The 25285-nt window shown below is 59.6% G+C and overlaps 3 protein-coding genes across 10 annotated transcripts in view; 1 reads left to right on the top strand and 2 right to left on the bottom strand.

Annotated features, from left to right (window-relative positions):
* Positions 1 to 992: 992 nt before the first annotated feature.
* Positions 993 to 9968, bottom strand: TBX2 (T-box transcription factor 2). 3 transcript variants are annotated; one of them, XM_090025363.1, is made up of 8 exons: positions 7429 to 7565; positions 6472 to 7237; positions 5289 to 5556; positions 3209 to 3355; positions 2589 to 2665; positions 2315 to 2484; positions 1662 to 2218; positions 993 to 1569 (listed from the first exon to the last, which is right to left on the bottom strand). In XM_090025363.1, the coding sequence occupies exons 2-8, from the start codon at positions 6834 to 6836 to the stop codon at positions 1135 to 1137; spliced, it is 2019 nt and encodes a 672-aa protein (XP_089881489.1). In that variant the 5' UTR covers positions 6837 to 7237; positions 7429 to 7565; the 3' UTR covers positions 993 to 1134. The 3 variants fall into 3 exon arrangements, with proteins under 3 accessions (XP_089881489.1, XP_089881488.1, XP_089881487.1); XM_090025362.1 differs by lacking the exon at positions 7429 to 7565 and adding an exon at positions 9829 to 9968 and having other exon boundaries at positions 1662 to 2484; XM_090025361.1 differs by having other exon boundaries at positions 1662 to 2484.
* Positions 9969 to 10105: 137 nt separating this feature from the next.
* LOC149854232 (uncharacterized) overlaps positions 10106 to 25285 on the top strand; it is a 30943-nt gene continuing 15763 nt past the window's right edge. Inside the window, exons 1-3 of one of the 3 annotated variants that reach the window (XM_090025365.1) lie at positions 10106 to 10314; positions 11507 to 11681; positions 12122 to 12268. In XM_090025365.1, the coding sequence (XP_089881491.1) occupies positions 10107 to 10314; positions 11507 to 11681; positions 12122 to 12182 (444 nt within the window). In that variant the 5' untranslated portion in view covers position 10106 and the 3' untranslated portion in view covers positions 12183 to 12268. The other 2 variants (XR_016438865.1, XM_090025364.1) reach the window with 2 other exon arrangements.
* The window catches only part of BCAS3 (BCAS3 microtubule associated cell migration factor), a 457217-nt gene continuing 444212 nt past the window's right edge, over positions 12281 to 25285 (bottom strand). For 2 of the 4 annotated variants that reach the window (XM_090025358.1, XM_090025359.1), the window contains exon 26: positions 12281 to 23779. In XM_090025358.1, coding sequence (XP_089881484.1) covers positions 23631 to 23779 — 149 coding nt within the window. In that variant the 3' untranslated portion in view covers positions 12281 to 23630. The remainder of the gene's footprint in view (positions 23780 to 25285) is intronic. The other 2 variants (XM_090025357.1, XM_090025360.1) reach the window with 1 other exon arrangement.

Raw genomic sequence — 25285 nt, 5'->3', positions numbered from 1 at the left:
CGCCGAGACCCGCCGTCCCGCACTCCCGGGCCGGGCAGCGGCGCACGGCACCAAACGTGCGCTCGCAGCCAAGCGCACCATTTTAGCCGCGCAGGAGAGCCCCCGGGGCTGCCTGCAAGCCTGCCCGCAGAGGCGGGGGTGTCTCGGGGGGGGGGCCTGCCCGCCCGGCGCCGCCCGCGCAGCCTCCTTGCAGAGCCGGGCCCGCAGCCGCGGGGCAAAGGCCCCGTCCGCCCGCGGGCACCCGGCACCCCGCTCCCGGTAACGCGGGGCAGCCCCGTCTCCGCACGGAGCCGCCCGGCGAGGCTCGCCACGAGCTGCGGGGGCGAGGCCCGGGGCTCCCCGGCGTGAGCCCGGCGCGTGAACACACGAGCCTGGCCAGCGCCTTTGAGTATTTTTTATTGACAGAGGTGAGAGCATGTCATCCAACCCGCACAGCGCGACCCGGGGCCCTGCTTTGGTTTGGGGGGCTGGTTTGGGACGGGGAGGGCATTTTTTCCTTTCGTTTTTCTCGTTTTGTGTTTTTTTTTGTTTGTTTGTTTGTTTTTTTTGTGTTTTTTTCCCCAAACGAATATAGAGAGGAGCCCGTGCGAGATTTAAATTTCTTGGTAGTCGTATTCTTACTAGTAGTAGTAGTAGTAGCTGTTCCGGAGTGGAAAATAAAAAACCTGAGGTTTGTTCCTGCACTCCCGAGAGCCCGCGCTGCGGGGCGACGGGGACACGCGGGGCATCGCCTTTGGTTTCCCTCGGGGGAGGACAAAAAAAAGCCCCCTAACGCCCTGCGGTGCCGCGGCCCGGGCGCGGGCGGGAGCAGCGGCCTGGGCAAACCCGGGGCGGGAGCCCGAGGTCCCGCGGGGGCGGCAGTCGGTCCCGGGCCGGGAGACGGGGCGCGGGGACGGAGAAAGACCCCCCCCCCCGCCCCTCCAAAAAACAAACCAAAATTAAATGCCAGGAGTTAAAACTCTAAACATTATGTACACACCCATGTACAACTCTGAATAAATTAACACGGCTTTGCATACCCGGGGGTCCTTCGGGCGTATGTACACAAACGACCGCTTCCTCCATAAATAGCCGCCCGCCGCCCCGGCCCGCCGCCGCCCGCAATAAATAGGGGTGCCGCGCCGGGCGCCGCGGTCACTGGGGGGAGTCGCGGCCGGGCGAGGCGCCCCGCTGGCCCTCGAGCCCGCTGACGAGTCTCTGGATGTTCTGCAGTTCGTTGAGGGCCTCCTTGGCCGCGGCCTTGGGCGCCGGCCCGGCGGCCTTGTGCAGGGGCAGCTCGGGCAGCGGGCTGGGCTCGCGGCTGCCGCCCGCCTTGGCGCCGTCGTGCAGGCCGGCGGCCAGGAGCCCGGCGCTGGGCGGGATGGCGACGGGCAGCTGGTAGGGGCTGAAGCGCAGGCGGGGCCGGGCGCTGCTCAGGAAGGGGCTCCGCGACAGGGAGCCGGCCGCCGCCGCCGCCGCCGCCGCCGCCGCCGCGCTGCTGGCCGGCATGGCCGAGGCCGCCGCCGCCGCCGCCGCCATGTACGTGTAGGGGTAGGGGAAGAGTCCGCCAAAGGTGGGCATCGGGATTCCCTGCGGCCGGAGACACGGAGGCGGTCAGGGGCGGCCCGCCCGGCCCGCGCCCCGCGCCCGCGCCCGCGCCCCCGCCCCCGGGCCCGGCTCACCTGAGACGCCAGCATGTGCTGCGAGAGGTGGAAGGGGAAGGGGGTGGCGGCGCCCGGCGCCCCGCTCTCCAGCCCGCCGCCGCCGCCGCCGCCGCCGCCGGCCACCGAGGCCAGCAAGTGTCCCATGCCCATGGCCGAGAAGGCGCCGGGCGCCATGGCCAGCTGGCCCGGGTGGATGAAGAGCGGCTGCCCGGCGCCCAGCGGGCTGAAGAACTGCTGCGCCGGCAGCCCCGACAGCGCCAGGCCCTGCAGGTGCCCGCCCAGGTGCGGGGGGCTGTCCGTCTGCACCAGCAGCGGCGCGAAGGGCTCCTTGCCCGGCCCGCCGCCCTCCGCCGCCGCCGCCGCCGCCTCTTTCCGCCGCCCCTCGGGCTTCTCCTTGTCCTTGTCCGCGCCCCGCGGGCTCTCGCCCCCCGCGGCCCCGTCCGGGCTGCGCCGGCCCCGGCCCCGCTCGCGCTCCTCCGGCGCCCGCGGGTTCGCCGCCTCCGCGCCCGGGCTGCCCCGCCGCTCCTCGGGCAGCTTCTCCGGCTCCGCGTCGCTGTCCGCGCCCGGCTTGTCCTCTGCAAGGGCAGCGGGGGGCGGTGAGCGCCCGGCCCGGGCCACCCCCGCCCCTGCTCCGCGGCCGCCCCGGGCGGCGGGCCGGGGCGGGGGGGTACCTCTGCCGGCGCGGCCGGGCCGGGGCGGGCTGGCGGCCGGGCCGAGGGGCGAGTGCCGCGGGTCGCGCGCCGGGGCGGGCTCGCACGACGAGGCGTCCGAGTCGCCGCCGTCCCGCTCGGCCTTGCACGGCTCCTCGTACATCCGCAGCGACGGCAGCGTCAGCTGCTTCCTGCCGGCGGGGACACGGAGCCTCAGGCCCGGGCGGAGGGGCAGCGGGGCCGGGGCGCGCCCCCCCCGCCGCCCCCCGGCCGGCCGGCCGGCGCGGGGCCGTACCTCTTCTCTCGCCGCCCGTTGCCCGTGTCCCGAAAGCCCTTGGCGAAAGGGTTGTTATCGATCTTCAGCTGCGTGATCTGGGGAGCAAAGCGCCGCGTTAGGCAGGGGGCAGACGGGGGGGCTCCCGCCGCGTGTCGGCCCGCCTGCCCCGGTTTAACACGCCGCGAGCTTTATAGTAAAAACGCCGCGGAGGTTTTTTGGTTGGCCTGAATTATTCATCGGGCGGTAATGAGGGGAAGTTATTTTTCGCGGCCCCCGGGGAAAAGCTGCCCGGGACTCGCCCGCCGGGCCGCGCTCAGTAATGCGTGTGCCCGAGAAGGGCGCTTGCACGCCGCCCCTGCCCCTGCCCCTGCCCCTGCCCCTGCCCCTGCGCGCTAATCGGTCGTGACTCCTCGCCGTAAACTTTACGAGCGAAACAAGCCCACCAGGACCCCCGGCCGGAGCTGTCAATTAGCACCAGCTCGGGGGGGGGGGGGGGGGCGGGGAGGCGGGTCAGCTTTTGGGCAGGGGCGGAATAGGCCCCAGCACGGCCCTTCCCTCTGCCCCGGGCAGCGGGCGCGCACGCGGGACAGAGCCGCGGGGCACACGGGGGTGAGCGGGACGCGCCCCCGGCCCCGCACCTTGTCGTTCTGGTAGGCGGTGACGGCGATGAAGTCGGTCTCGGGGAACACGTAGGTGCGGAAGGTGCTGTAGGGCAGCTTGAGGATGTCGTTGGCCCGCACGATGTGGAACCGGGGCTGGTACTTGTGCATGGAGTTCAGGATGGTCTGAGGGGGCAGAGGACAGCAACAGCAATAGGAAGAATAGCAGCAGACGCGACGACGACAATCATAACAACAGCAACAAAGATAACGGCAGCGATAATAATTAATAACAACAGCAACAAAGATAACTGGCAATAATAATAATAATAATAGCAACAAAGATAACTGGCAATAATAATAACAACAACAACAACAAAGATAACTGGCAATAGCAATAACGGCACTGATCGTGATAATAATATTACCAATCATAAACAGCAATAATAATAATAATAATAATAATAATAATAATAGCGATGACAACGATTCTTGTCCCGGGCTCCGCGCTCGGGCCCGGGCGAAGCCGCGGGCGCTGGGATGTGCCAGCCCCGGGGCAGGAGGCGAGGGCGCCGGTGCCGTCGCTGCCTGGGCAAGGGAGGGCCGGGGCTGGACGGGGCGACCGCTGCCCCGCAGGCTGCCAGCGCCGGGCGCGTCTCACCCGTGGGAGGCGCGGGCCCGCGCTCCGTGCCGCGGCCGCACGGCAGGTGCCTGCGTTGCGCCCTCCCGGAGGAACCCGTCTGCGCCTCCCGCCCCCCACAGCCCGCCCGGCCCCGCACAGGGCGGCCGGCCCGATGCCCAGGCGGGGCCAGGGCCCGCAGGACCCGGCTAGGTGTACAGCCAGCCCCCACGGGGGCTCCCCTTGCACCCGTGCAATGTGAGCACGAGGCATGTCCCCCTGAGCCCCAGCCCCTGCGCCGCCTTGCCCCCGGGCCGGCCCAGCCCTGGCCCCCGGCCCCCGCCCCGCAGGGGAGGGAGATGCACCCCTACAGACCCCGCACCCGCGCGGCTATTGATCCCCCCCCCGCGCTCCTGACTCCCGGCAGGAGCCTCCAAGTCAGACGAGGCCTCTCCTGCCCCCCCGCACCTGAGACCTGCTCCCAGCCCGGCTCCGTCCAGCAGCTCCAGCCCCCCCCGGCAGACCCGCTCCGGGCTCGGGGAAACCCCGCGGGCCGCCCGTGCGGGGGCTGCCCGTGCCCCGGCCTGGATGCGGGGACACACGGCTCCCTCCCCGGATCGCCCAGCTGCTCCGAGCCCCTCAGGGGTTTTCATCGCCCCCCAACCCCGGGGAGAGGCAGGAGCAGCGGGGGGCAGCCTGGCCCTGCAGCCGAGACCCCCCCATGCGCGCACACGCACACACACACACACACACACACACACACACACACACGCACGCACGCACAAGTCCCGCAGTGAAACGAAAGCCCAGTCCGCGGCCTGCTGCTACCTGCGGCCCAGGCCCCCGCGCTGCACCTGCAGCCCTGGCTGCCGCTGCCCTGCCCGGCCCCGGCCCCGCAGCACAGGGGAGCAGCCCCGCAGACGGGGTGCGTGGCGACCCCCGCATCCCCCGCGAGCCCAAGGGGCGCGATCCCGTTCACGCCGCGGCCTGGCAACGATTCCTCCAGCCCCCTTCGGGATTGGGATGTAATCCCCCAAACACTTCCATGGCCTCCCCCCGCTTCCCGCTTCCCCTGCCCGCCCTTCCCTCCTCCCGTCCCCCGCACGCGGGGGCGCCGATCCCGCCCCACGGCCCCGCGCTCGGCCAGGCCCCGCAGGACGGATCGGGCCCGGCGGGCGGTGGCAGCCTGCGCCCAGGGCAGGGCCCGGCGCCGGCAGGTGAGAGGCGAGAGCCGGAGCGCAGGGGCCCAGCAGCGCCCGGGCTGCCTCTCCCTGCCCCGCCGCTTCCCAGGGACCCCGCGCAGCTGCCCGCAGCTCGGCCTGGCCCGCGGCTCCGCACGGCCTGGCCCTGCGGCAGAGCAAGCCCCTCCGGGATCAGATCCTGGGCCATTCAGCCCCGGCCTGGTGCACCCCTCCCCTCCCCTCCCCTCCAGGGCTGCGCCCCTCGGTGCGCCTGCGGGCCGGGCTTGGGGAGCAGCCCCGGGCCCGGCGCCCTACTTACAAAGCCGTGCTTGTCCGAGATGTTGTTGGTGAGCTTGAGCTTGTGGAAGGCCACGGGCTTGGCCATCCACTGCTCGCCCGTGGCCGGGCTGTCCGGGTGGATGTACATGCGCTTGGGCATCTCGGGGTCCGCTTTGCCGGCCACCATCCAGCGCGAGTTGTGGAACTTGTAGCGGCAGTCGTCGGCCGCCACGATGTCCATGAGCAGGATGTACTTGGCCTTCTTGTCCAGGCCGCTCACCCGCACTTTGAACGGGGGGAACATCCTCCTGGGAGGGCGGGGGTGGAAAGGGGGGTCAGGAAAGCCCCGGGGGTCGTTTGGAGGCAGAGGTGTCCCGGGAAAGCCAGCGGCCCCGGGCCTGGAGGCGCCCCGACGGAGCCCGGACACCCCGCAAAAAATAAAGAGGCGGCCGGGCCGCTGCGCCCGCCCCTGCCGGGCTGGAAAAGGAGCGAGAGGTTACACTCGCGGGGCCGGCCCTCGGCAAGCGGGGCAGAGACGAAAACAACAGCAGCAAAAGCAACCCCCAGACCCCGCAAAAAAGCCGGGCCACTCCCCGCACGGCAGCCTGGGCGGGATGCGGGTGCAAAAAGCATTTTCCCTTGCTCTGCAATTATGTTTTCAAAAGGAAAGAAACGAATTCTGCCCCGAGGAAATGGATCGGCCTTCTCGGGAGGGAGAACCCCCCCCAGCGCCAACCCCAACGCCAACCCCAACGCCGGGGCGGGCCGTGCGGCCTCCGGGACCGAGCGCGGGGGAAGCCGAAGAGAAGGGGCGGGGGGGGGGGACCAAAGCAGCCCGACCCCCGGGCTCTCGCGGGGGCTTGCTCGGGCCGCTCCCGGGCAGCCCGGCCCCAAACGACACGTTTGCAAGGTCCCGACTCCGGGGAGAGTCAGAGAAACACCTGGGGGCCGCATCGACCCCGGGCTCGTTTCATCCCGGATCTCGCTCCTTTTAAAAAACAATCAAAATAAAACCAACCCCCAATAAAATAACAACGATAATAATAATAATAAACGCAAAACAACAGGCACAGACGCCGGAGGCTCCCCGACGTGCGGGTCGGCCGCAGCGGCCTGAGCCCCCCGAGCGGGGCGGGCTGGGGGGGCCGCTGCCCCCGCGCAGCGACTCCAGCAGCCGGCGGCGGGGGCAGGTGGCCGGGCGGCGGGGGCGGATCGGGTCCTACCTGCCGGACTTGGTGATCACCATCTCGGTGCCCAGCTTGTGGAACTGGTCCCACAGCTCCTTGGCTTCCAGGGTCACTTTGGGGTCGTCCTCGACCTCCTCCTCGGGCTCCAGGCTCTTGAGGGACCGCAGATGGGCCGCCTGGTGGTGGTGGCCCAGGGCCGTGACGTGCAGGCCGGCCTCGGCCGCCCCCGCCAAGCCCGGGTCCGGCATGGGCTTGGCCAGCGCGGCCGGCGGCAGCGCCAGGGCCGGGAAGAAGGAGGGCTGGGCGGCGGCGAGGAAGGCGGACATGGGGAAGTCGGCCGGTCTGGGCGCGTGGAAGGGGTGGTAAGCCATGGCAGTCTCCGGGAAGGCTGGATCTCTCATCGGGGCATCCGCAGGTCCCGGGGCGGGCAGGTCCGAGCCGGGGCTGCGGGGCAGCGCGGGGGGGGCGCCCAGCTTGCGGGCGCAGGTCGCCGCCGCTCCGGGGAAGCGCGCCGCGGCTGCAGGCGGGGGCAGGCGGGCCCGCGGGGGCGCCCCCAGCGCCGCCGCTCCTCGGGGAGCCGCCCGGCCGGCCCAGCCCGGGGCAGGCGGAGGCTGCGGGGCCCGGAGTGGGAGCGGCTGAGGTCTCGTCCCGCTCTCTGCAAAACTGCGCCTCTCTCACATGTCCTTCCTGCTCTGATCCCCTCGCTAATGAGCCAAGCCCCCTTGATTGCTGATTTTACGCGTTTCAGACCAATTGTGGATCTCCATAGGCGTGGTTTTGACAGCTCCGGCCAAGATCTGGGCTGGCGGGGGGCGGGGAGGGAGGGAGGGCGCAGAGGAAGGGAAGGGCGGGGGGGAGAAGCAGAAGGAGGGGGGGAAAGAGAGAGAAGGTGTCGGAAGCTTCGGCAGCAAGAAAACATGTCAACAGAATAAAATATTCACCAATGACAGCGAGAAGCGCTCGAGATCCCACCCCCGGCTCCTTTCCGCATACCGGGTCAGCGCCCGGCCCGGCCCGGCCCGGCCCGGCCGCCGAGCCCGGGGCAGCCGCGGCGCCAAGCAGCGCGCACACGGGCGGGCGGTCCCGCGTGGGGGGGGTGCGTGGGCTGGGCCCACCCGGGCTATCCCGCGAGCCTCCAGGCCCGGCCTCGCTCGCCCTCCGCAGTGCCCGGCGCGGCGCGGCCACACGGGCCGGGGCCTCGCGGCCGGCCGGGCCCGGGAGGCGCTCGGCGCCAGGCGGCCGCCGCCGCACGGGGAAGCCCGGCGCGTGTCACTTCGCATTGACCCCGCGATCCGCGCGGGGCGGGGCGGGGCGGGGCGGGGCGGGGCGGCAGCCCGCGGAGCAGCCCGGCCCCGCCAGGTGAGCCCGGCGCCGCGGGGAGAGGCGCGGGCACACGGGCGGCCCCGCCGGGGCGCGGGGAGCTGCCGGCACGGGCCGGCTCAGCCCGAGCGCCGGGGCGGGGGCGCTGCCCGCCCCCGGCACCGTCCCCGCTCCGCCGCCCGCGGCTATTTTTAGCGCGCCGACTCCGGCCTTGGCGCCAGGCCGCTGAAGACCTGTCAAAGTCCGTCATGCTCCCCCCGTGTCACATGGCCCCGCGCCCCCCGCCCCGGCGCGGGCGGTGGGCAGCCAATGCAATTTGCTCTTGGCCGGCGCTGCGGCGTCCCCGCGACCCCGGCCAGCGGGGCTGCGGGTCTCCTGTCCGGGGCACTTAGACAAATTGCCGGTGATGGATGAGAGAACAATTCCCAGCAGCCGCCGCCGCCGCCGCCCCGGCTCCCAGCCCGCCAGCCCCGGGGCAGGCTGCTCGAGGGGGCACCCGCCCCCCCAAGCCGCGCAAAGGGGCGGCGGGCAAGGCGCAGGCTGCGGCCGGGCCCCGCGCGTGGGAAGCCCGCTCCGCCGGCAGGTGCCCCGGGATGCCGCGGGGGCGGCAGCAGGTGCGGGCCCCGCCGCCCGCCGCTCTCTCCTCCGTTGCGGCTTCGTGTCCCGCATCAAACCCCCTTGCTCCGCGGCCGGGCGCGCTAATCCCGCACTGGACACGCGCCCGTCCTCCAGCGCGGAGCTGCCCCGCGACAACTGGGCGCAGACGCCGGCTGCCCTGGCGCGGGGTCGGGCGCGGCCGGCCCGCTCCGGCGGCTCCGCCTGGCCCGGGCCACCCCCGCCGCGACCTCCCCGCGCTGCCTCCGCCGCCGGGACCGCTCCGGCGATTCGGCAGCAACGAAACCGGGCCCTGCCCCGCGCGGGACACGGCGCCAAGGCCGCGGGGCCCTTCCCTGGGGGACCCTCCTGCGTCTGGCACCGCTCTCCCGGGCCGGGCCCCGAGGCCGGGCCGGGTCTCACCGGGCCCTGCCTCCGCTCCCGAGAAGCAAACGGCGGACACGCGTTCAGGCGCTGCCTCGGGAGCGGGTCGGCCCCTTTGCTAGCGGGGCAGTCGTGTTTATCCCGTGCTAATCCCGCTGCACGCGCGGAGGCCGACAGCTGTTTCGTGTGCTCGCTCGACGTGCCCCGCGCGGTGCGGCGGGGAAGGGGCGATCACCGCCTCGCCCGCCGCCCGGGCTACATCGACTGCGGATTAACCGGGGGAAGCCGCGCGACACGTAGCGTGGGGCAGGGCCCGGTCTCCCCCAGCGCCCCCGCCGAGCCTGGCCCCGAGGGAAGGCGGCCACCGTGCCCGCACCGCCGACAGCCCCCTCTCTGCAGCACTGGAAGCTGAAGTCAAGCTCCGCGTCCCTGGCCGTCCACATCCCCGACGGGGCGGACTCCCGGCAGCTCCTCCGAGCAAACCCGGCTCCGAGGGCCGGAGGATGCCCGCGGCCCGGCCCGGCCCGGCGCGGAGCCGGAGGTTTCCCGGGAACCGCCTCGGCAGACGTGTACGGCCCCGGCGCCGCCTCCCCGGCCTGCAGCACCGGACCGCGAGCCCCGTCCCGCCTCGCCCCCGCCGCCACCCCGAGCCCGGCTGTCAAGCAAATATTGCCCGCAACCCGCCTGCTGCGGGGCACCCGCCCGGCCCGGGAGTCGCGAGCACGGGGCTGCCGGTGCACGCACCTCCGCACACGCACACGCCCGGCCGCGCCGGGGCAGCAGGAAGGCCCAGGGCGGGGGCAGGGCCCGTGCGCCCGTCGGGGGAGCAAACATGCGTAGTGCAAACACACGCACACACGTCCACGCTCAGGCACAGACCCACGCCCGCACACAGGAAGACGCGGCCCGGGCCGCTGGCGAAGAGCCACCCCGGCTGTTTCAGGAGGCCTGATGGGAAGCGTCGGCGCCGTCCGAAGCCCCTCGGCGACAAGCCGCGACCCGCCGCCCCGGGCCCGACGGCGGCTGGAGCGGGGCTGCCGTGCCGCGAGACCCGCCTCCCGCTCGGGCTGCGGGCCCGGCCCGGCCGCACGGTACCTGCGGGGCGCCAGCAGGTAGAGCCGGTCCAGGCGCCCCCCCGGCCCCGCACCAGGCCGGGCCGCGCCTGGCCGCTGCGCTCCGCCGCCGGCCGCGGGCGCATGGCGCGGGGCAGGGGCTGCAGCTGGGGAACAACCGCGGGGCGGGGCGGGGCTCTCCCGCCGGCCCCGCGCGAGCTGGGAGCGGGGGGGGGACGGGCGCGCCCCGGCCCGAGCGCACACGCGCGGCCCCGGCGGTCACGCACGCCTCCCGGGCACGCGTGCGCGTCTTTTATTACTATGCAAACCGGCGCCGCGCCCGCGCTCCTCAGCTCCGGCTCCGCACGTGCGTCCGCACCCGCCGGGCTCGCGCCCCCCCCACACACCCTCCGCCTCCCGCCAATGGGGGCGCCGGAGCGCGGCCACGTGACGCGGCGGGCCAATCCGCGCCGCACGGGGCGGGGCGCGCGCGCGGTAACGGTTGCGTCGCGTCGCGGCGGCTCCGACGGTGCGTGCGTCCGGCCCGGCGGGACCTGAGGGGGGGGGCTCGAGGGGACCCCCCCCCCCCCCCGCACCTGCGCCCGGGCCCGCGGGCCAGCCCGGCTGCTGCGCGCGGCCCGTGCGGGGCGGCGTCCAGCCGGGCGGGTGCGAGCTGGGCGCGGCGGGTCCAGCGCCTCACGGGTTTGCTCAGGCGCATCCTCTGGCTCCCGCTGCGGAGGAGCCGACGGGCATTGTCCTGCTGCCAAAATAGGAGGAGGACCCAAGCGCGCACTGCAAACCCCCCGGAAGCCCCGGCTCAGGGCGATGAATTACTAAACCGCTCTGTTCCAGCAGCGCACCCAGGTCTGTCGCAGCAGCATACCGACCATTTCCGTGCGCTCATCTTCCAAACTTCAGCCCTACTTCTTGGCATTTAATGATGACAATTTGCAAATCAAAAACCTGACAAACTCCCGAGTCAGCAGTGATTATTATTATTATTATTTTAATGCCTAGAAACTCCCAAGAGCGCGTGGGGTTCCTGAGTTATAGAAACCGTAAGCTCACGCTCGGGGCAGCCCATCTCAGCGATGCTTACGTATTCAGCAAACAGGGTCGGGGCCGAGCGTGGCACAAAGGTGAAGGGGCTCGGCCGAGGCTAGGAACCCTGGTCAGCGGCAGAGCGAGGGAGTCGGTGGCAGTGTCCGCTGACCCACGTTGCCTCCCTTCTCCAACTCCGGCAGGCTCCGGTGAGATTTGTATCTGAGCCCTGGGTTGGATTTTGCAAACGAACCCTCGTGCAACATCAGCGGAGAAGCAGAAGCAAACGGCCCCTGCTCAAGGAGCTGGTAGTTTAGAAGCTGGCCAGAGATTACGGCAAGTCTATGGGAAGCGCTGGTGCTTCAAAATAATACCACCGATTTATTCTTCCAGCTGGTTTTACGCTTAAAGCTCTAGACACTAGGAGAGGCATCGACGTGCGGTCCATGGGGGGCTCAGGGGGGCACGTGAGCTTCCTGCAGCTCCTCCACGCACAGATTAATTTAACGTCACGCAGCGGCCATGTGGCACTGCTGCTTTTTACCCACGGGGATTTCAAAAGCGCCGACTTAGGAGCCCAGGCCGCGTTCCCCGACAGCTCCAGCGGTCGAGAGGCAGGGGACTAGGTGTCTTCGCACCCTGATTCATTATCTTTTCCTTTTGCTTATCTCTTTTCTCAGCTGCCCCCGGGGTGCCTGGGTCGCCTGTCGACATCGGCCGAGGCTTCCAGCCCGAGAGGAGCGTGCGGCGGTGGCGTCAACGCTCATCACACACGAGGGAGACCCGAAATATCTCCTCTCTGAACCCTGCCTCCTCTTGTGTCGGCCTGCCGGCTCTCGAGATGCCCAAACTCAGGTAACACTGTGCGCACATGAAGGGATTACCCTTCATATAGGTCACTAATCTCTCGACACACGGGCTTGAAAGCCTGTGCCAAGGAAAGAAAAGCTGAAAGGGAAGCAAAGATAGTGGACACAATGGTGAGGCCGCCAGGCGCTTAATCAGCCTCCTCTGCTTTGTCTGCGTACACTCAGCACCAGATAGGGATCAATGCATCTCGGCTGAGAAAATACACTCGCACGCTGTAAAAGGGACCAGCGTCTGCAAGAGACGGGGGATCAGGTCTCTCCGGGGGAAGCGCAAAGCTCTAAGCACCGCGTATATTAGTCGCCCCGGTTTTACAACCCGCAGTAATTCCCTCCCTTGATTTCTTCCCCTTCATGTTGCAAATAAAAAGCAACCTTCGTTTGCTCTGGCCGGCCTCTCTAGTTACCATCTGTTTTATATTCTTCCAGTCTCACCTTACGCCAGGATGTCTTCCGTAAATCCGTCCGCACTTCTCGACTCAGACCCTGAGCGCCAGCGGGAAGGGAAGGGGAGCGGGGAGTGCCTGCAGCCTGGCAGAAACGGAGCCGCTGCTTGCGAGAGCTGCAGGGCGGCAGGTGAGTCTTGTCCGCCGGCTCTCAAGTGCCGAGAAAACTGCCCTTTAAGCCTTTCCTTCCTTGCACTTCCCTGCTTTTTTGAAGCCCCCGGTACTTGACTTCCCCCAGGGACGTGTCCCCACCTGCTCGGTGGTCAAAGGTGCGTGCGGCAGCAGAGAGCAAAGGCTTTGTGTCTGCCCCTAACCCCATCTCTCTCAGATTTGGACTGCATCACAGATGTGAAGCCATGCACTCAGTGCCAGGGGAATTGCTTCACGCAGGTCGCTTCAAGTTTCTTCATTAGCTACCACGGACAGCTTTCAAACGCACCTTCTAATTAGCCGGCTCGTGGCCTGCAATAGAAGATTGGATATTTGCAGCCTGTATTATGGAGGAGGCTGGCTGAGCGAGTGATAAGTGATAACGATCCCTTCTTGGCCTTAACCTATATGAGTCCTCCCAGAGCGTATCAGGCACAGCATCTCCCAGCTTTGCTCCATGCGAGCTCCAGTGACGGCCATGAGTCAAAACAGGTGTATAAGCATGGCCCTCCGTAGTCAGGGGCTGCAGCCCCCTGACCCTGTACGATGCAAAGTAAAGGACGGGGAGGAGTGCAGGAGCAAAAAAAAAAAAAGGATGCTATTGAGGAGACACGGTTTGTGCACGAGCCTCCTCATACAAACGTCCCACCCCACAGTTGCCAGCATTTCAGGTCTTCGAAGGTATTTAGGTACCTAATTCCTACCAACATGAAAGAGAGTTGGGAACCTAAATAGCAGGGAGGATCTGGGTGCTGTAGTCACGCACAGGGGAGATTTTCAAAGGCACTTGGGTACTCTGTTCTCACCGAACATTGCTGAGCTCAAAAGGACTGCGCTGTTTCACAACAGCGACTTGCTGTCCGCTCCCAGCAGCGATTTGCCCCAAGCTGCTGTTTGTACAGGTGCCTGGGCCCGGCGCCGTCCATCCCACCTTTCCCCGCGCGTGTCATTGCCGAGAAATTGTTAAACCACCCACCAGAGGAGCAGAGATGAAGCATCTGTTGTGGCGCCCTGGCCAAATCCATGAATCAGAAACATCAAAGCAGAAGGAGGCATCCGAATTATTAACACAACCGGCACGCATCGCAGAGGGGACAGCGTCTCGGTGGATGCTCGTCAACAGCTTTTCTCAATTAAAAGCAAACCCAGCCTGTAGCAGAGCACGCAGTCTGGCTCGCGTGGGGGCACTCAGCTAATCCACCGAGCCGCTGTTGCATCGGGGTGTGCAGACCACGTGCGAAATGCTGGAAAACTGATGGCTGGATGCGTTCCCTTGTCCTGAGACTGGCGCTGTCTCCAACTCAGGTCATTTCAGCTTAAGTCTCATAAATGGGGGTAAGGGTGGGGGTATTGTAAATCCCCAGCTCCTGGAATCCTGTGATGGGGTATGAGATGTCTCAGCCCACAGATAAAATCATGAAAACTTGACCCGAAGGTGCATCTTAATTAAACCGACTCGAGGACGAACGGGAAGCCCGTGCCGACAAACAGGCCAATCTTCTGATTTCCTGGGGCGTGACTCAGCATGACACTACCTGAGGTTGGCAAGACTGGACTAGCCCTTTGCACAACACCCTTGTGCACTGCGCGTTACCAAGGGCACAAATCAGTGTGGCCCTGGCGTATGTGAGAAAGTGACTTGCCATTTCCACGTGACAGGCAGACTTTTCCCCTCAGTTACTTAAACTGGTGGCAAAAGCATAACTCGGCGTAAGCCAAAGTTGAGAAGGGATCCCCCTCTCCTGGACAGAGCAGAGTGGGTTGGGTTTGGTTGCATCAGGGCTATGCCCTGCCTCTAGGATTGCAGCCGTGGCATGCAGAGCAGCCTCCCTATGATTTTTGGAGGAGGAAAAATCGGGGCAACCAACTCACTGCAGGTGCTGCCGCTGGTTTTCTGCTTGAATGAGGATGACCAAGCAGAGATTGGCTCGTAACCTTCAGTCCGCTGCTAACTCTTGTCAAAGTCCTTTCCTGTGCTGTTCAGGAACCAGGACACCACCGACCATTTGTTTTTTCCAGCGTTTTGGTTTAAAAGAAATCATCAAATGTCAGACATCACAGGACCTGCGGCAAGTTAATATAACTATTAACCTTAGTGCGTGCAAGGTTTCTCACCAAGGTCATTGCTCGCTTCACAAGGGGAGTTCAGGGGATCATTGCTCTCTCATAAAAATGTGCAAGTTGGCTTTTCGCAGATGGAGGAGGGTGGGCCATAGGAGTTTATTATCTGATTATTCCCAGTGTTCGGGTGGATGTGGACTGTGGCACTGACTCCCTTGAACATGGTATTCTGCTCTGTTTCGTACAGCTTAAGAAAAAAAAAAGACACATTTTTCACATTTTACAAATGAGGAGACTAAGAAAGCGTTGACGGGAGCTGCCTACGGGCAGAGTTTTAAGAGCCAAGATTAGAAGTTGGGGCTTCCTGGCAGCAGGCCTGCGCTCAGGTCACACGTCTTTTGTGGCATTTCCCATCTGTTTCAGAGCTAGGTTTTAGTTTTGTGCCATGCTGTAAATCAGATACAGTAATGGAGACCGGGTGCTCTTGCTAAAGCGTGTTCATTATATTTTTAGTAATGATATTGTAAATATGCGAAGGAAGGCAATTGCCTTCTATAAAAGGGAAAAAAAAATAGTGCGGTCTGCGCCGTAACCAGTTCATGACATGCTAATTTTAAAGAGGCATTTCAGGTCTTGCTTACAGATTGGATTTTAACCCGATGACCTTTTTTTGTTGAAGTGCATCACGGTAGAAATTAACTTCAAATTGCTGTCAACCACATCATTGGCCTATTCCTAGCCTTCTTGCTAATGCTGGAGAACACTTTGTGATATCCAAGTGCCTGAGAAAGTTCATAGCCTCGCCTCTGCTTTATAACGGGCCTTCTAGCGGCTGCTGTTTATCACCAAATGGCAGCGGTGCCCAGGGACCCCAGTCAAGCAACACTCGTGGGCTGAGCATGGCACGGATACACACAAAAAGACAACAGTCCTGGTCCCAAATTGCTCCCAGTCTAGGATGGTGGTTCCCAGACTAGGGGCCGTAAACCCACAGAATCTGGATTGGAAGTGGGATCTGCGAACCGGTGCAATGAGAGACCCAGCACCCAGGCCAACTGAGGGAACCAAAACTTTTGGGAAATAGTTGCATCTGTTTCCCCCACTGAGAACAAACAGGGCCATTTGCAGACGCTGGCAGTGGCCTTTACCCATCTCCCAGTCTCGGACTGCGTGAGGAATGGCACGCGTCCTTTGCTGCTTGAGGGCTCTGGCTTGTCTGGGGGTGCTGCTACTTCCCTGCCTGCAAGGCCGTGGGATGTCACTTCTCGGCTCCAATTCGCTCACGTGCGCTGCGGGGCTCGCCGGTCTCCAAGATCACCCAGCTCCCCAGCGCAGCTGCGAAGTTCATCATCCCGACAAGATGTTCACAGTACTTACCTGCCGCAGTGAAAGCTTCCTTACAAGCCTGCATGGTCTTTTCTGGTACCAGCTCCCTTAGTTCTCATTCAGCTTTGGTCAATAGGGAGCTATTCCCTAAGGGCCTGGGCCCCAAATTTTCCATGGCAATGCAAGGGTCCAAGTAAAAGCAGAGCCTGCAGCTACTGGAGGAGGAATTCAGGTCACAAGTCCTTGCATCATTCATCTCCAATTGCTAGAGGAGTTGCCTCTTCCTTTGATCTCCCGGTTGCAGTGGGAGGTGGAGAGAGAACTTCCATCTCTCCTCCAGAAAGAGACGGAGGAGGCTGGGGGGCAACTCTTGCACTCACTTATGCAGCCCGTGCTTCATGTGGGTTGCTGGACAGGCTGCCAAGGTCATGCACACAGGCTGGAGCCTCCATGGGTGCACTGGCCTCCGTTGACTTTTCAGAGTTGGTCGTATGCTTGCTGGCCTTGCCTCTTGGCTGATAAAAAGCAGAAGCCTTTCCCATGCTGCTGCCCACGCTCCATCGCCCCAGAGTTGCGGGCAGTTGTCAGGAGTTTTGTGCAATATGGACTTTATGTCTCAGGCTGCTTTGCACAGCTGGATTTTTCTTGCCCCGGCTGTTTGTTCCCAGGTGGCAGGGGATCCAACCCTGGGAGGAGGCATCAGGTCAGGTGTTCACGTTGCACCGCTCGTAGTGACCTTCTGCAGTGTTGGGGCGTCAGCGCGCTGTCCAGGGTGCCGGGTGTTTTGGTTTCCAGCCGGGGTCTCTGAAAACCATGAGCAATATCAGTATTAAACAGTTGTCATCGGCAATCTGCCCTGCCTAGCACGTTGTGGGACATAAGGAGAAAGCCAAGGAACTGGCACCCAGCTTCTCCCGTGTAGCCCATCTTTGTTTAAAGACAGCAAGAATCCACAGATGCCAAAACACAGAGATTTCAGGGTATGCCACAGGCCCGCGTTTTGTCACCAGGCAAGCGACCTGCCCAGGAGCCTACAAGGAGGTGTATGGAGAGATTACAATTAAATCCAGGGGATTTTTGCTCGGTTGGTTTTGTTCCAGACACAATCACTATGATTAATGCAGTGGTGACTGTCAGGTTGACACCTCCCAGACTTCAACAGGAAGAATAAAGTGGGACATCTAATGATGTGTCAAGTATCAGTAAGAATAATTGTCAGTGACTAACAGAGAGGGCTATGCAACCCAGGCCCCAAAGGACAATGATAATGTGCTGCAGATTCTCACCAAATGTTATCAGGACAAACAGCAAGAGCTCTTCAATGTTTGTGCCACCCTAATAGCCAGGGGCTTATAACTGAGGCTTAGGAATTAAGCTTCTGCTACTAATGAGCCCCGCAGCTTCAGGCAAGTCAGTGTTACTGTGCCTCAGTTTACTCATCTGCACAAGGGGAATATTACTTAACTCACCAAGTTGCTGCTCGAGCTTTACAAATGAGTGCTTTAAAACAAGTGAAGATCTTTGGCGGAGAGGTGCTACAAAAGTGCGATGTGCAACCACAGTGAATGGAGCCAGTGTCTTCCACGAGAGATGGGCAGGAACCAAAACCCAAGGTGTGTCTTTGGGAGAATCAGCAACCTACAGCGGCATCTCAGTCCGAGCGGTCCATACCAGTGGCTAGCACCTGAACTATAACATGGGATTGGAAAATTGGACAGGTTTGCAGCTCGGCCCTGTGTTGACACAAACCCTTTGCTTTTATCATTTTGTAACCTGCTCTCTTTAGCAAGCATGGGCATTGCACAGGACCGGGGAGCAGTGGACTCTGTTTTACCAGACCTGTATTCTGCTAGACTCAGGGGAGGGAAGGGCTGGTCAGGCAACTAGATCTGGCGAGGTGCTGAATCATCAGTGGACTTTTGGCTCCCACGTCCACCTTTATTCAATTAATGTTTAAGGAATAAACAGGAGGAGAAGTTTTGTCAAAGGCGGGGCATGGATTTACAAACAGCTCAGCATCCAAATCTGCCTGTCGGAGATCTCACAGACATGGGGACACCCCACCCACCCCTTTCACCCCACGTGGGGACTTTCTAGACTCGTGGCCTGATTTGCAATCAAATCTGCCGGTACACCAGGCACCCATGCCTACCGAGCCTTGGGAAGCATCACCCCAAACTGGATCCGGTTCACCCCAGCTATCAAAATCCATGCGGCGTGTGCCACTTGGTTGAGGTAATCGCTTTTTCTGGCAACGTGCTCTGTACATTGCTGCTCCCCTTCCCTCCGGAGAGCTGGCAATGCCGCTGGAATGTAGCACCTTCGTTTCCTAATGCCTTCTCCTTCTGCACTGTGGGCAGGATTTAACACACGTCCCTAGGCTCGCATCCAGCCCGGAGACACCCAGCCTAACGCTGCCCTGGCCAGAGGCTCGTACCGGATCGTATCTGGTGTGGAAAATGCCAACTTTCAGTCTTTGCCTCTCTGTATTATTAATCGTGGGGTCAGAAACATGCTGAGGAAGGGGCAGGTGACAAGCAGAAAACAGGCATGAACTCCTCTTTTCAGCTATTCATTTCATTTTAATCAGCTACAGCGATATCAGTCAAAAGCAACAGCACTGGGGAGAGTGTAACTGTAATACATGGTTTTAAAAAAACAAACCCAAACCCAACCCCACACACATTTGTCCAAATGCCTCTTTCCTCGGTGCAAATGGCTAAGCAAGGGATTTAATTACTTTCCCTCTGTTAGAGGCACTTTGAATAACTGTTAAAAAAAAACTCCCAAACCTCCAGTCGAGGTCCATAACTTTATTCCAATTTTGGTCAAAGTTAAGCAACTTCTTTTTTTTGTTGTTGTTGTTGCTGAAACTCAAAAGATGTGATCTCAGCCCCACTTACTTGCTAATTGTAAGCATTCAAATGGTGCAGTTTAAAGTTACACTTAGCAGCTGCGAAACATTAGAGTGAAGTGATTACAACCTACTGGAGGATACCGAACATTTTTACAATATCTCAGGAGCATAAGGGAAAGACAACAGGAAATGGTGCAAACTTTCCTACCCTGCATGAGAACAAGCCAACGGCCTTTTCTTCTCCAAAGCTGTGATAAACGAAATACGGGGGGGAATAGTCACATGCGCAATTTTAATCCTCCGAAACCTCCCCTCCCACCCAATATCCCACTAATCAAGTCTAATTGAAAGAGTGAGCAACAGGCACATTTCTCTGGTTGTTTCTGGAGGATGGGGCTTATTTCACAGCCCCTTTTCCTAAAGGAAAGCCCCATGCTCGGGAGTCCTTCTGCAAGGCTATTCGGGACTTGAGACGTGTATTTTTTAGATGGTTTTTAACTTGATCAGTTCGCGCCCTGGAAGGCAGCTGCGTTACCAGCACATTTCCAGCACATATGCTACGCTCTGCTAGCTGGGCATGGCTGGTAATCACCATTTCTGTGCACTGACCATTAAGGGCTAGGTTTATGGGTCTGCTTCGGCAACTCTGTGCCACCCTGGCAATGCAAATCTGGCATAACCGCCTGGCAAGGCAGGGTTTATGGTTGCACCATCTTACGGACGCAGCCAAGTGAACCTGGGGGATCTGGCCCTTGCTGCTTTGCCTTCACCAGAGCCGTTCTCCGCATCCTAGTCTGAAACTCGGGATCTTGTGCAAGGCCCAGGCCTCGCGCTCGTGCTGAGAGCCAGCCTACGTCTAAAACAAAGAGGAGCTGAACTACAAACCGCTGCATTCAGAGGTCATTTTCTTTCCAGTTTTGCTGCCGGGCAAGGATCCTCTCCCGTGATTTAAGTGCAATAAACACGAGGGTGTATTACAGAAACCAGGATAGACTAAGAAAGCAATATCTCATGTTAATTCATGAAACCCAAACCCAGCTTTAATAGAAGGGCTCCACTTTGTACAGAGGGTGATATACAGTCGCGCCAGCCTCAAATGAGACATTTTGCCTTTTGAACTCAGCAGGAAGCCACTACTTACTACTACTGGAAGCAGTTTAAAAACCTGCAAGTCCAGCAGGTCTTTTGGGCTCCAGTCTAGGCTGCGTTTTGTATCGAGGCAGGGCATTTCTGCCTGCCGGCCATGTGGTTTGGACCGATAGCACTTCTGAAATGTGCTGCGGATTAGTTGCATTGCTCGGGAGGAGTCTGAGTCACAGTCCAGCGAAGCCTTGGGAGTCTTTTTTTTTACTTTGCCTTCGCCAGATTTGGATTGAGCAGGAGAGTGAAATTCTGTCTGCATTGAAACCAGTGAAATGTGACGTTTGACTTGAATGATGCCTTTGGTGCCCATATTATTCATCAGAGGGGCAAGCAGTAAGAGGCCTGAAAAGGCTTCCAGGCAAAGGGCTGACCCTACAGACTCTGGTAGGAGCAGCAGGGCAATTCCTCCTAGCTTTGAGCATGCCACGGCGAAGTAAGAATCAGACCCTGTGGGCCAAATCTTATTCCTTTTTATGCTGGCAGACCACTCTTAACATTCATGCGGTTACACCACAGCAAACAAAACGGGAAGGTTTCCAGCAAGCATCCTCAAGCAGCAGCCTCACGCCAATAGGGCTGTAAGGTCACAGAGGAAGTGGAGAGGTGTTGTCCCTTTCAGACACTTGGCTCTTTGTCCAAAGAGGGTATGTTATCTGGACTGCCTTTGGCAAGGGGCTTACACATGACTTCAGTGGATGACTCACGAGCCTAAAGTTAGGCCAACACGTATGTGTCTTGTGGAGTCGGTCCACAGGTTCACCGCTGCAGCATGCTCAGCTCTCGCCGGCCCAGGCAAGGAGTAGCTACAGCGCTGGCTCATCTGTGGCTATAGCCAAGCTAAATGACCAGCATCACAAAACAAGGCTCTGCGGCTGCAGAGCGCGGTGCTAATGTTGCAGATGCAGTTCGGCTTGGGGCTGTCGCCAGCGGTGGATTCAGCACATTCTTCTTTACAAACCAGACTGAAAATGTTTTCACACTAATTCCAGTTTGCAAATCTCCCCCCTTTAAACAAAATATCCTGATTCAAAGGAGTTTCTTGCAGACTGGGAATTTCCACATGGCCATATTGCAGCACTTATAAAAACGTGATTTAATGCCTGCCAACAACAAATACATTTCCAGTGACACCATTCTGTATTAGGCATCATCCCACTTTGCGTGTTCATAAAGGACTAGCAACAAAGCTATTTGAGGCTACAGCAATAGGAAGAACAGCAGTCGCCTTCCTTTCAAAGAAGTTTGTCCCTGATGGCTGCTCTCTGGCAAGACTGAAAGGAAACGAGACTCACGGTGACAACACAATCCCTTCTGTATGTGTTAATCTGGATTTTGTTTGAACTTCTGGTACTGACCTTGGCTTGAACTGTGTTAAAAATCCTAACTGGTGTGGACTGACTTGACCTTGTGGTTCCATGTGTTCACCCTGCCAGGCCTTACACTAATTTGCTCAGTTCAGTCCATTATTTTGCAGACATAAAAGAGGCGGAGCATTGTAGCGGAGCGGTTAGCACCGGGGGGCCAGATCTGCCAGCGTGCCCTTACCTCACTCTCAGGCCAGCGCCCATCCATCTCAGAAGGAAGCATTTCCTAAAAACCCCAACGAGGCCCTGAAAGTATTCCTGTGAATTCCAATTTGTAGCGGTTTCTAGCCCAGGGAGAAAGAAAAAAACCATTATTCTGTGATCCGAGACTCAGTGTTAAACAAAAAAAATGTAGTCAGAGAGTGGATTTGATTTTTGGTGTGCGGGGACAGGCTGTGGGAGTCAAGATGGTCCATTTCTCATCATTCGAGGCGGCTGTTTTTAAAGCTATGGGAGTGCAACAAGATTTGTGGGTTTCAACGATTTCCTTTCATTTCCACAACTCAAATGAATTATGTGAAAAAAGCAGTAGGAAGGAAATCTCAGAACCTGAGAGTCCCTCCTGGGTTTCTCCTTCTTCCAAAAGCTGGCTGAGATGTTCAGGTTTATGCGGCTGCATTGCGCAAGCCGCAATTAGTTTGTCAACACGTGTGCTGCTGAACGCAGTGTGCACGGTGCACAGCATGGGGTTTTGGAGGTCCCGTCTTTTTGTCCAAGTTCCTATTAATGCATCGTGTGTTAAAGGGCGTCTCTGCAGGCAACAGGTGAAAGGCAGGGCCCCAGATCCTCAACGTGCATGAAGCTGTGTAGCTCCACAGGAGTCATTGGGACAAATCCCCAGCTATATAAATGGCATAGTGCTGGGGTCTCTGCCAGTTTATACCCCACTTTGGATCGGGCCCAAGTGTTCCTGTTTTACTCTGGTGTGTAAAATGGGTGCGCATCCGAACAAGCTGCTAGGAGCCATCTATCAATATGCCATGGTTAAGGCTGCATTGGCCACTGGGCCCTGGGAGTGCGGGAGTCTGAGATACGTACCCCTACCCATGAAGCAAAGACTTGAGTCTTGAATCTTCTAGATGCATGTCTCCTGTTAGTACCCTGTGGAGGTGTCTTGGGCAAAGGGACTAACTAGGACAGGTCCGCACGTTTACTTTCTGAACCTGTGAAAAAACCAGCAGGAGGTAATGCTGCCTGCAAGAGGTAGTCCCTGCCATCCCCTCCCAGCAGAGGTGGCTTAGGACAGACCCGGACTTCATGCAAACCAGAGGCAGCCTCTTAAATGGGTCCAAGGCTCGTCCACTCCAGGCCAAGGAGATCAGGAGGTGCCATCTACCTTGCTACCTCTCCAGTCACTGGATCCTTCCCCATGTGGGAACTGTGACCTGGGAAAGACACGTTTCCTCGTACAGAATTTTCTGGGCCCTCAATCTCTGGCTTCACCAAGTGTGAAAGGGGCACGCCCGACTTGCACAGCCGCCGTCTACCGAGTACACAACCCACAGATGATCAGGCTGCATCATAGGGCTATTGAGATTGTTTCGTGAAAAGCAGCTTCTGAAAACTCAGCTTGCAAAGAGCCATGGCCAAAGCATTTGCACACAGGTTAAGTAATGCGGCAACCAGCTTGATTTCCAGAGAGGCTGGCATCCGTTAGATAAGGCACCAGCAGCAACATAAAGAAAACTCTGTTCTGACACAAGTGACAGAGAGTTAGGGGTTCAGGCTGAGGTGGGAAATACTCGCAGACTAGTTGGTGCAGTAAAGAGAGAGACTGCGCGCACAGCCTGGGACCACCAAAGCCATTTTTTGTTTAACTTAGGTTTATTCAATGACACATGCAATTTTGGACAGATAGCAGAGTTCCAGTGATCACTTTTTATAACCAAATAAGAGCAATTCGCAACTTGAGTTAGTCCATTAAGTACATTTCTAAAATACAGGACTAGAATAGAACCGGAGCAATAAAGATACCTCTTCCCAAGAACAAAAAAAAAAAGAAACTTTCCCATTTGTAATACTCCTGGCATCAATTAGTATCAGTGGGGAACAAGGGCAGAAATGAAGTAATAATATAATCAACCTTAGCCACTGTCCATCTCCTAGACAGTCCTTGAGTTTTCGCTCCCTCCAGTTTTTGCTTTTATGCTCAGCACTTTTGCAAACAGCTACAGTTCACTGGCTGAATGGCCCATGCGCCACTAAAGTTAGGCGGATTCCCTTTTATCTCCCCCCCCTCCCCATTTAACATGAAGAAGCAGATAACGACTGTAAAATCATATGCTCCATCAAAAAAACAGGTTTAAAAAATATTTCTCCTCTAAACAGTCTCTCTCCAAACACAACAAAAAGAAGCCACGAAGCTGTTATGATTGAAAAAAAGAGTCTCTCCTTATCAGTATTGCACAGGAAAACAAATTCAGTATTTTTGAGAATACGCTGCAGGAAGATTTTTTATTTTTTTTAAGCAGAAAAGTCGTCAATATTTATTAGGGTAACGAGAACCATCCAGCACTGCCGCTAACCGGTGGGTGAAAATGCACATCGAGATTGTTACCCCGGCTGAATCTCTCCTCGTATGTTTGACTAATTTAAGGGAATCCTGTAGGGAAAAGACTCAGGGGCTGGTTTTCGTTAGTCGGGAGAGGCGATCGGTAACCATCAAAATTGCGAGGAATGCTTCCGCTGGTGGAACCCGAGCTGTTACTTAGCGTCTCTATGCTTCCCTCTCGCTGCAGCTCTGCAATGGAAAGAGAAAACAGGCCCTGGTTAATGTTTCAGATAAAAGAATGAAGGTTACCATTAGAAGGCCACTTTATTGACAAATCTGTTTATTGTATCCCTGGTCTAACATTACGTTCGCTTGTCATCCATCTTTTACTGGGTGATTTGACGAATCACTCCAGAGGCAACCCAACTGCTGTTTCTACTTCTTCCCCGGGCTTGTGTTTCAGCCCGAACATACGTGGGATTTTATTAAGACCTTCCGCATTGTCTTGCAGATGTGGTGTGTAATCGCTTTTTTGGTGGTGGTGGTGGGAGGGGGGGACAATTAAAAGCGATTTGCAGGATGTGCCAAGATGTCAAAGCTCGGAGTCGCGAGGTGGAGCTGAGCAGAAGGATAAAAGGCTGGCTGACGAGCGATGAAATAACCTCGCTTGCTTAGATGACGGGGCTAGAAAAGGAGCCGTGTTGTGATGCTCGCTAACAGTGACCCACAACGTCTGTGCTTGGCCGATGCGGTTTGACATGGTAGCTCCCCACCTTTGTGCTCTGTACCCTGATGGGAGCATCCCCATGGCTTGGGAGCCCCTCGGGTGAGGCTGTTGGAGAGGAACATAGAAACAGGCCGTGAAAGAAAGGTGATGAAGCTGTATCGACCACAGAGGCCTGGATGAGACTCTGCACAAGCTCGGGACTCTAAGGCTACTACTAGCATTTGGGATTATTTCCCTCTCACCCGTCACGCACACTGATAAGTTGTAGCCTCCCCACCTCCCGCCCCCAGCTGACCTCCCAAAGCCTTTGTTGCTTCCTAATCTTGAGACGCTGGTATTCTCGTGTGCGTGCAGAATATCATTTCTAACTGCAGCTCTCCACGAGCCACTTGAACCCAACAGTTGACTCAGTGGCAACGCCGCTGGACAGCATCACGCTCTCCAGCACTCAGCGTCAGCACGCAGCAGCGATACGAGGCAGGGTCCCACATCCAGTGCAGACGTCCTCTCCCCGGTACTCGCCGGGAGACCGCTGCAAAACTGTGGTCCTTGCAAGGCCTGCTCAGTCCTCCCTTTCAAGGAGGAGGGATAAAAGCAAAGAATAAGACCAGTAATGTGCAGTCCCTACGAATTCTTCTGGGAGAGGAAAGGAAGAGAAGAAAGAAATCCTGGGTCTGTCTATAAGCCATTGGCCGTGATTAAGAGACTGCTCCAAGATGCTCAGTGAACGCATGGAGCAGACAGACAGATTTCCCTGTTGACTTCAGTGGGAATGCTGCTCGAGTGCGCTGATTAGGAAGTGACTAATGGACTTCAGGATTTGGATGAATGGTTCCAAGCGTTGTTCCCTGCCAAATTTTACTGCACCTTTGCCATTCCCGGGCTTCAGTCTCATCCTGGGATTCCAGCTCATTTATAAATGTCCGACCGTCCCTTTGCTGCAGCGGGACACGGAGATGAGGACAAATCTTGGTGCAGAAAGTTAACAGTCTCACCTTCATTTAAACCCAAACTATCCCATTGAAGTA

Source organism: Crocodylus siamensis, chromosome 13, assembly GCF_052110815.1.
Source record: "Crocodylus siamensis isolate JL-2025a chromosome 13, ASM5211081v1, whole genome shotgun sequence".
NCBI classification, from domain to species: domain Eukaryota; kingdom Metazoa; phylum Chordata; order Crocodylia; family Crocodylidae; genus Crocodylus; species Crocodylus siamensis.
This window is presented reverse-complemented; position numbering and strand designations above follow the sequence as displayed.

Coding starts and splice junctions, on each gene's coding strand:
- TBX2 (XM_090025362.1), bottom strand. CDS start 6,836: ATGAGAGATCCAGCCTTCCCGGAGACTGCCATGGCTTACCACCCCTTC. Junction 5,557..6,471: donor GTGATCACCAAGTCCGGCAG/GTAGGACCCGAT, acceptor CCGCCCTCCCAG/GAGGATGTTCCCCCCGTTCA. Junction 2,485..2,588: donor AACGGGCGGCGAGAGAAGAG/GTACGGCCCCGC, acceptor CCCCGCCGGCAG/GAAGCAGCTGACGCTGCCGT.